The 10730-nt window shown below is 40.1% G+C and overlaps 1 protein-coding gene across 1 annotated transcript in view; it reads left to right on the top strand.

Annotated features, from left to right (window-relative positions):
- The window catches only part of DGKD (diacylglycerol kinase delta), a 327912-nt gene extending 322571 nt beyond the window's left edge, over nt 1-5341 (top strand). The window contains 1 exon segment of the mRNA XM_030217200.1: nt 1830-5341. Within this exon segment, the coding sequence (XP_030073060.1) occupies nt 1830-1919 (90 nt within the window). The 3' untranslated portion in view covers nt 1920-5341.
- The last annotated feature ends 5389 nt before the right edge of the window (nt 5342-10730 follow it).

Raw genomic sequence — 10730 nt, forward strand, 5'->3', positions numbered from 1 at the left:
TGGAGACGGCAAGTAAAGATACAGTGTCCCAGTCAAAGTACAGTTGAACTGTAATGTTAGATTCTATCATTAGTTAAGTGACCCTAAAGCTCCCTAATTGAGGTGAATTAAAATGCAAGTCTTATAAAGTATTGCAATTTGATTTTCAAGTGTATTAGCAGAAGAGAAGATGAGAGACTAGCCTGGGAACAAGAAATAAGAGAAAGTAATAAAATTGTAGGCTGCAAGGAGAGATTGCAGAAGGCTATAACATTTGGAAAATATGAATCAGTTAGGTTGCCAGGAAAAGAGAGCTGCTTAAGTTTGCTAAGTTTTGAGAACTTAGAGGTTGAGATGTAAGGACAGGAGAGTAGGAATGTCAGTGAAAGATATCTTCTAATGGTCCATTTTTGGCCAGTGTAACATAGCAACAGGGCTGTGGCTTCTTCCTCAGCTACTAACCTTGTAAGTTGCATTCCAGAGGTATTTTATATAGTTTTATGAAAAAGGAGAAAAAATAAATTGTTGAAATAGAGGTATCATTCATGCCGGACAAAAAGCACAAAGTGTCTTGAGAGAAACTGAGAAATGAGTCTTTGCAAAATTCTCTTGGACAAACCTTTGTAATCACCATACTTTCTTTCTGCAGCTTGTAACTGTATCCTGCTTTGCAACTAAGAAAAAATATTGACTGCTTTATGGCTGGACATGCAATTTTTATCTAGCCAATCACATTTGTAATTCTTTGCATTTTTGGCAGTTGATTGTACTTGTGGATGTTTGGTGGCTAAGTTACATTAGAGGCTGCCTGGCCTTTTTGAGTGACTGTCTTCAAATTGATTTGTTGTACATGTGCCTGTGTATTTTATGGTAACTGTTGCAACTGATTGAATGTTTCATAGTAGCTGTGTATATTTGACTGTGTAGTTTGTGGCATCAGATAACACTACTGGTCGCTGATCATGGTTAGCTTTTGCCACAGTTGTGCCTGACCACATTTATGTGCTACTGGTCATCTTTGATGCTTTGTGTATAGTAGTGGTTCTCAACCCAGTCCTTGGGACACACCCAGCCAGTCTGGTTTTCAGGATATTCACAATGAATATTCATGAAATAGATTTGCATACAATAGAGGCAGTGCATGCAAATTGATCTCTTTCATATTTGTTGTGGAAATCTTGGAAACCTGACTGGATAGATGTGTCCCAAGGACTGGATTGAGATCCCCTGATGTATAGTAATCTGTGGCTCTTTCATATCTGACTGGTCACATTAGTTACATTATGTTCAATTTTTTTCTGCATTTCCGTGGCTAAACATGGCTGGGTTTTGTGATTCTTTTATATGGCTCTTATTCATGCGTTCAACAGGCATGTATTTCTGCTTGTCTGACCTTGTCACATTATTAATAAGCCTTGCTTTTGCTGTATGGTAGTAGTATGTGTGTGGTTGAATAATGCCTATTCTTAGTAATGTGTAACTTCACAGATAATGGCATCACAGGCCTGAGTGCATCCTGGCCATGGCAGAACAGCATTCAATATTTAAGAATTCAGATGAGTACAATTCTGTGAAATTTAATCCAAAAATGGCATCAGACCAAAGGAGGGCTTTGTAAAAGATCTTCAGGCCTGTGATAATAGGCATGAGTGAAAGTGCTCGGCCATAAGTGAGACAAACTCCTACTAGGTGAAACTTTGCAGCCTATTGACCTTTTTGTATCTGTGATGAGTCCTGTAAATTTTGTTGTTGCAGAATCTGTGGATTTCTTCGGTTTATTTTAGACAACTGAATTTTTTGCAGACTCAATTCTTTGTGACTTGTGAATAAATACCTTTCTTTTTTTGTAGGACCTAGGTGTGGCGAAGGTGGGCCACATGAAGAGGATTTTACATGGGATCAAGGAGCTGAGTCGCAATCCTCTTGCCAGCGAGGCTTAGTTTCTGCTTTCACCGCATGCATCTATAAATCCCCTTAGACTCTGCAACTATGCATGGTGCACTTTTTGCCAGATGCAGCAGACACATTTGGAACCACTAACAGGTCAACTTGAGAGTTGGACTATGATGATACTGCAGTTTATCACATAAGGTTTTGTGATTTGCAGCTTTTAAGAGTGAATTCTTCAGTTAGGAAGGGCTTTATTTCTTTCTCACTTTGAGATTGTGGGATTTCAGCAGACCACAACATAGGCTTCTTTTCCTATAGAAGTCATCCTAGTTGTCCATATTACAATGAGTAACCAGTCGTAGACCTTTAAAGAGAACATTGTTCCAGTATATGTGTAGTATGGCGGTGAAGGCAATCAGAACTTTTATGCCATTAACAAAATGTTTGTTTTCTGTCTCTTTGATTTGTGATAATGCCAACGGCTCAGAGCTTGCAGGTATTTTGTAGGCCTGTGTCCTCTGGGATCAGGAATATCGCAACTGGCAAATGCGCCCCCAAGTGCTCCCATTGTTTTCCTACCCTGCTCACTTTTGTGACATCAACAAGGGAAGCCAATGAACAGGGCATATTTTTTGTGCCCTGGCTTCACTTGCACCCTGTGCAACTGCACTTGCCCTGTCTGGGATACCTCATCCACAATCTATGGGTACTGTAAAAATTCTTGCCAGTCACAGAGGACCTCCTTTATGCAAATAAACAAGTCACCGATTTTCATTTGCAAATGCATTATGCCTTACAATTCTGGTCAAAGAAAGTTGCACCCAGCCTATAATATCAGCACAATTAAACAGCCAATCATTTCCTAAGTATGTGACACAAACCAGCCAGTTGAAGAAGATAAGAATATTCAATCAAGAAAGAGAAGAAACTAAAATTACCAAAGTGATTTTTATTTTTTGTTCACCATTTAACCCTTTCTTCTCTGATGGTGGAGACTGTGGTACTTATCTGTTTCTATACCTCAGCCCCTTTCCCTGAGGTGCCTTTCAGACTGACACTGTACAGATAGAAATGTTCCATAACAAATGTAAACAAAGACAGAATCATTCAGTAACTTCTCTATTGACAGCCTTCCTGTGTGCTGTTGTCTTCAACTCCCTGAGTGGTTCAGCAAACTCAGAAAACTGGCAGCTAGCCTTAGAAGTCAATCAGTCATTTCCAAGCAGTGACTGATGCTTTCAGACTTTGTTTGAATTACTGGACATGATACAATGATTGATTTTACAAGTAAAAAGTTTCATAATACCATGAGTTATAGGTGTAGAGAAAAAAGATATTCTTACTTATTCTTTGTGCACAATATGTCAACTTTGCTCTAGTATCAATAGGTTTTAAACTTTGGTTTCTGAGTTTCACAATCACTCTAACGCTTGGAGTGGGGCCAAAAGATTGATAGGAAAATGCCACTGTGAAACTTTATGACCAAGATTTAAGTCCTGTCTCTACGAATTCTGTGCCTTTGAACAAGATGCCACACTTCCCCTTGTGGTCTGCAGTTGAGGTGACCTCAAAAACTTTAATCTGTCAATGCCTTTACCCAGTTGAAATCGGCACCCGTTAATGATATGATCATTAAGATCATAAAAGCTGTTCAGGGGCCTGCTTGGGTATGAAATGATACATGAAAATTGAAGTCAAATTGTCTATTACCTGTGATCTCCTATTAGTAATTGGTATTATTTAAGAAATAATATCCATGATAGATGATGTTCTTCAGTCAGATAACATTATATATAGTAAAGTTTGCTTACTATTTAACGGAAACAAAGGACTTTAGACTTGTAAAACTTTGTGGTAAAAAAAATGCAAAGATTTTTCAAAACAGTTGAAACAAACTGAGGGCTCCTTTTAGAAAGCTGCACTACCAATTAGCGGCATGTGGAATGAAGAAGCCCATTCTATTCCCAAGGGTTTCTTCACATTCAGCATGCCCTAATCAATGGTGATGCAGATTTGTAAAAGAAGCCCTGTGAAAGCCATTGAATTGGTTAAGTAGGGCCAGTGATAGGGGAGGGGATTCTTTTCTTTGTTTTTCAGACTATGGTGTGAACGATTACAGACAATAGTTGCCAATGTTCTGTCTGTCAGTGGAGTAAAGCACTGTTAATATTTATTATGGACATTATAAATTCAGTCACTCGGGCGCCTAAATTATGGCGCTTTATGAGTGAAGTGGAATGCCAGTTTCCTATACAGGACATTATATCTCGTTCTCGCTTTTTTAAATGAATTGGAATGCCAGTTCCTTTACTGGGCATTATAGCTAGATGCTGCTTGTTTCAGCCCTCCCCCCTGATGCCTGCCAGTGTAAACCTTTAGCACTCGTTGATCTCTTAGCAGTAACCCAAGCCTCAGAGACACATTCTTGGGTCTTCATTTCAAATTTACAGGTTCTCAAACATGAACTGTGTCTGAATGGATTTGTATATTCAGTGGTTTGAAAAGAGCTGTGCAGAACACCCTGAAGAATCGCATGTGGCTCCCAAGTTACAGATTAAGGATTGGATTATCAACCTTTTGGACATTTTTTAAAAACATTTCTGGTTAAGATGATGCATCTTTATAAACTGAACTATGCTTTTCAGCACGTTTCTTGGGCTGCCATCATAACACTGTGGAGCAGGATTAGCAGCGGAGGAGTGGGATAGTGCAATAGAACAACAGAAGAGCTCCATTTCTTACCAAAACATTCTCAAATTTTGTAATTTTTATAGCTTTGCCAAGAAAGAAGAGAGAAGTATCTCTTTTTCATCGTAGCCTATCATAACTCTGTCAGAGGATTGCACCTTTCTCTACTCCACATTAAAGGTGCTGAAACAGGTGTTTTTAGGGTAAAAGAGCAGCTGGACAAATAGCATCAACTTGTGCTTCATCAAACATCTAAAGCTGGGACACAACAAACTTTAGAGATTCTATGTTAATTTTTTTAAATGGAAAAGCCAATTTTATGAAGGGAACACACCCTGTTAAGTACAATTGTATGCAAACGTTTAGGCACCATTTATCAAATTGTATGTTTCAATGAATTCCTAAATGAACAAAAGCTGAAACTACCTCTGCATGGTACAATTACTATTTTTTGTTGTTTATTTTTTTTACAGATTCAAAATTTGGAAACAATATGGCAGGTGCAAAGGTCTGAACACCGTTTCAGTCAGCACTCTGTAACAACACCTTTTGCAGAAATAATAACTTCCAAATGTTTCCTGAAGCAGACTAAGACTGTTTCTGTTCTTCTCCCCCTACCCAAATGTTTCATCGTTTTTTCCAAACGTGTTATGCGATGTTGCTGCTGAATAGTTCAAACTCTCATCCAAAGCGCTTTGGAGGTCTTTTATGAAGCGACGGTAAGCCCAATGCGGGCTTACTGCTCACTAATCCGGAACTACTGCAGCAGCCCAATGGTAGTTCCCACCCCCAGCGCGTGCTGCTTCCAGCGCTACAAAAAAAAAAATATTTTTTTAGCGCTGGTGTTTACCTGGCGGTAATCAGGCAGTGCCGCGTGCTGCCCAGTTACCACCGGGTTAGTGCTGGAGCCCTTAAGTGCTCCCCTTCCCAAAAAAAAAATGGCCGCGCAACAAGTGGTTCACGCCGCACAGCCATTTTTTAAAAAAGAAACCAGCCTTTTACCCACTGCAGTAAAAGGGGGCCTCAGTGTACATCAGTGTAGGCCCCTTTTTACCACAGCCATGTAAAAGGACCTCTTTGTGGCAAAAGAAATATTCAGGTTTATCAGGGTTTGTGATGAGGTCATAGAAAGGTTTCTTTTTGGCAACTCTTCCATGTGTAAGTAATACTGTACAATGGAGAACTACTACAGCAGATTATTTACCGTGATCTTTAGGTTTTGGTTTGTAGAACTGACTTAGCCGTGTTTTGCCAGGGAGAGGGGTTTGTCAAGGAGATAACTGGATCATCAGGTTTCAAAACTAAGACTAAAATATATATTACAAATTTTGAGCAACTTCAAGAAAAACTCGAAAAAGTTTTTCATCACAGCTGAGCGATGTTTCAGAAAGAACAGCAGCTTCAATTAACCAAAAGAAAACCCCTCCACATGCAGTGCAGAGCCTTGAAAGACAGCTTTTCATAGAGAAAACAGGTGCCAAAGAGCCACCATTAAAACAGATCCACATATCACATGTTTGTAACAATCATAATATTTGTGAACAAACCCATAGGATTAAAAAAAACAAACAGAACTGCTCTTGAAAACAAGTAAATCATTGAAAAGAGAATATCTGCAACCATTTCTGTTCTTTTAAAAATGCTTTATATTTAAGAAAAAACAGTTTGTAAGTGCTATCACCAATTAGCATTGATTAAAAAAAACTTTTTTTGTTAAGGGTCGCTTGATGAAGTGGCTCAGTATTTATATCAAATGTTTTAGTCTGGTTTAAGAGCCTGATGACCCTCTTCTCTTCTGGACAAAGCCCTTGCCTGGGCATATCAGAGGCAACTTTTCTGAATCTGCACTGGCTTATTTAAGAAGTGAGGACTTCTTGCATATGAACAACATTTTTTGCTGGCACATATTGATTAGAGATTTGTAGAACCTTATATGGGACTCATTGCTATAAAGCTATGACTGTGCCTTTTCCCCCTCTTTATATGTAAGCCAGTTCTTGGTGAATAATAATTCTCTCTGGGGGGGGGGTCTTTTACAAAGCGTCTGTAAGCCCAACGTGGGCTTACCTAACGCTAAATCGAGACTACTGCCAACTCAACGCAGCCGCCGGTGGTAGTTCCGCCCCGAAGATGCACCATTTGCAAGGGAAAAAGAAAACCCCCGGAAATGGCTTGTGTGGCAGTAACCAGGTGGTAGTCGGGCATTGCCATGTGCTGCCTGGTTACTGTGGGAGCCCTTACTGCCACTTCAGTGGGTGGCGATAAGGGCTCCCTGCCACATGGCCACACAGTAAGAGTTCTTTTACCGCATGGCCATGTTTGTCTGGGGGCTTTTTACCCGCCGTGGGGAAAAACGACCCCCGCCGCTAGCGCAGGGCCCTTTTTCCTGCAGCTTGGTAAAAGGACCCCTCGGTGTTATTAATAAGTACTGAGTCAACAGTAAATGAAAAATGATGTTCTCAGCTTCTGTTCACTTAAGAATTCTTGAAACACACAGTTTGGCCAGGATTGCCTAAACTTATACACACAATTTTATGGCCGCATTAGCTGATGAAGCTTGTAGCACTAACTGATGTTGGCTGATAGGGAATGATCTTTTCTTTTGTACCTATAGAAGGAGCAGCTTGATGATAGCTGAGAGCCTGATATAGAAGATCTTTAGAGAGGAATTCCTTCAGCCTATGGGAAACCATCTTGCTGAATGAGGTTCCCCTTTTGCTGCATGATATGCTTTGTGCTGTCTGTTTGGGCAGAGTGGTTGTTCATTTCATTGGTCATAGAGGGATCATGTGTGTGGTCAGAATTTCAAACCGTCTGCCCTGTGTTACCTAGTGCCTGTATCGCTCTTACTACCTGAATCATGTTAAATCTTTACTTTTCAGTATATGTATATCTGATTTGAAGAAGTAACTGTTTACACTTGATATTTTGTTTCTTAGAAAATATTTGTACTGTAAAAGAAAAGAATAATAATTGTATTCTGTTGTTTTTTTTCTGTTTTCATGGCTTGATGGCTACTGTTTCTTAAGGGGGACTCAACCATCACTTTTTTTGTCCCCGATGCCTCAGTAGTGCCAAAATTCAAGGGTCACATCTTGTTCCCTTTATAGCTTTGGGAAAAGAGCAATGTACATTACAAGACATGTTCATTCATCCTGTTTGTATTTATTATTTTAATTTATACCATGATTCACATATCAGACCAGTTTTGTACAATATGTTGTGTACATAAGCATGATTGTTGTAAATATATATTTTTTTTCATGTATATAAAGTAAACCAGTAAAAAAAAAAACAGCTTTCCAAGCCCTATTTAAAAGGTTTTTATGTGTTTCTTGGTTGCTGTGATTGCCATATAGACAATGTAATTCTTGTTATCATTCTGGAAAGAAGAAATGTGTATTGTACTAATTATAGACATGAGGGAAAAATAAGTAATATCTTCTCCTGTTCTGTCCTACTTGGAGAGGTTGATTATGTTCTAGGTAAGGGAGATATAAGAGAGTGAGAGGTGGTTTATGCCCTTGTGAAGTAAAAGTATGGTAAATCATCTCCAGTTTGAAAAGATGAGAAAAGTAGATTAGCTAGATGAGAGGAAGGTGTATTGTGCCCTTGTTACAGCACAGGGTGTGATTCATTTAGTATAATTGATAGAGAAGCGAGGAATGGCTTTGTGAGATCATACAGGATCAATCCTCTAACTGAACAGGTGGGAAACTAGCTTTTAATAGCATCTCTGTTCACCTCTAATAACCTTCACTTTTCATATGTAGAAATAAGGGTCAGAAAAAGAGTTGTAAGTGATATCTTTTTGTTGGATATCTGTGACTAGCTATGCAGAGTTATCTTTCCTAATGAAGACAATTACAGAAGGGAAGATCACTCAGGATATCTAGTTATAGATATCTTAGCCCAGTAAAAATGTATCAGTTACAGCTTATTTATAGGCCCTTATTTCTACATATCCTAGTAAATTAACATGATAACTACAATACGTCTCCAATTTTATTGAAATTTGTGCAACAGATAGAGTACTCAGTGACTCTAACAATTTTCTTATATCTTTGATTTCCCCACATGTTTGGAACACCTGGACAGTCCTCATTCCACTGCACTTCTCTTGATATTTTCAGCAGAAGTAGCATCATATGACTGGCTGCTCTCACACACACTCTCTCTCTCTCTCTCTCTCACACACACACACACATGGTCCTCCCAGGGCATTCTACATTTCTCTCTGGAATAAAGAACGAGAAATATAGGGACCCTTTTACTAAAGCTTATTAAGCAGTTAATGTGTGAATTAGTGTGCAGTGTTACTTCACGAGTGTGGTAACTTTTACTGTGATGACAGCGTGCATGCTATATTAAGAGGCAGGAACTGTGCAGATTAATGTGGAGAATGAGCATGGACTGCACCATTGTAGTTAGTGGGAGGCTGTGATCATGCACCGTCACAGAAGGCATTAAATGTATCCGTGCTAATAGCAAACAGTGAACCATGGTAAAGAACATTTCAGCACAGAGGACGTGCTGAGCACACCCCCAGTTAAGACCACATAGCTTTTTCACATACCACACATTAGTAGTTGCTGTTAAAGTGCATAAGTGCAAAAACTTACTACACTTTAGTAGAAGGGCCCCCTTAGTATTTTAAACTATTGCAGGATTCAGACCTTCCTGGCTTTGCTGAATCCACAGAACTTGAAGTCTGGACCTATGTGGTTGTCCAAACAATTATAGTTAAGCTACCCTTCTGGAGTGCAGCAAATACCATGTAGGCGGTGGGCAAGCAAGCTTTTTTTGCTATAGGTATACTGGTCCAGTCATGAATAGCAATTTTCTAGACCACAGTGCTGCTGATCTGAAAGATTTTCTCTGTTTCCTTCCTTGAAAAAGAATGTTGAATGATGAGAAGGCAGGGTATAGGACTTTTTTTTTTTTTTACCCAAGGTTCTGTTTTTCTACTTTATTTTAGAAAATCCTTGCTTGGCATCATCTTTTCCAGGAGTCTTGCACCCAACTATAGGGCTGGCAGCAGTATCATCTAAGTCCAACTATTTACTTTGGTGTCAGTTTTCAAAGGTATTTATCCAGATTGTCCCCCTCACAACAGCTGAAAATAAATGTGGACTTTCAACAGCATGTTTACTTTTTGCTGGATTAAAAAGAGATGTTCCCAAGGATATGTTTAGCTTGAGGTAGAAAAATAGTAGGCACTTGATTTTTCAAATGTATGTAGGCTGTTTTACCCTCAATCAGTAGCCCATAGAAATAATAAGTGCAAAGTACATAGGTGCTTGTTATATACATACCTAGTAAGTAATTTTCAAAGAGTGTCTATTTGAAACATAGATTCTCTGAGGACAAGCAGGCTGCTTGTTCTCACGAATGGGTGACGTCCACGGCAGACCCGATGATCGGAAAATCTTCCTAGCAACAAAAGTTTGTTAGAGCACTGCACATGCGCGGCCATCCGCTTCCCACCCGTCGCGCAAGAGTCCTGTCAGTTTTTTCTCTTTCCACGGTAGGGAGCGGTTGTTTTTGCCGTCTCTATCTGTGCCCTGAGAAAGAGCCTTCGTTTTTGATCGCAAGTTTTCGCGCTTTTTTCTTTGTTTTATTCCTTTCTTCTCCTGTTTAAAAAAAAACAAAAAGAAGTTCCCCTACGTTTTTAGAGTTGGGCCCTCTTTAAGTTTTCTTTCGCTGCCGTCGCAGCCCCTTTTGGGCTGTGCGTTCGCGTTTTTCCTTTTTGTGCCCTTTTTTTCTTGGCACCATCGAGAATTTTGACTTCGCCGCCGCTATTTTTCCGTCCATGACATTGAGGATTCCCAGCGGCTTCAAGAAGTGTGGTCAGTGCAGCTGGGCAATCTCAGGTACCAATCCCCATTCGTGGTGTATCCAGTGCCTTGGGCCCGACCATCGCCCAGACGTGTTTAAGTTGTGTCTCAGCCTTAAAAAGCAGACACAGGCATCAAGAAAGGCTCAGCGGGAACATCTGCTTGGAGCTTTGCCCGGCACTTCGGCGGCGGTGTCGACATCGGCACTGGAGATGGCATCGACATCGGGAGAGCAGGTAATACCTGTCCGACCACCGCACGCCAGGAGCAGTGAGCCGTCTAGTGGGTCTCCACCTGTCTCGAAGGCTCCTGCTGTGCAGGCCCATCGGGACCGAC

The sequence above is a fragment of the Microcaecilia unicolor genome, chromosome 10, assembly GCF_901765095.1.
Source record: "Microcaecilia unicolor chromosome 10, aMicUni1.1, whole genome shotgun sequence".
Taxonomy (NCBI): domain Eukaryota; kingdom Metazoa; phylum Chordata; class Amphibia; order Gymnophiona; family Siphonopidae; genus Microcaecilia; species Microcaecilia unicolor.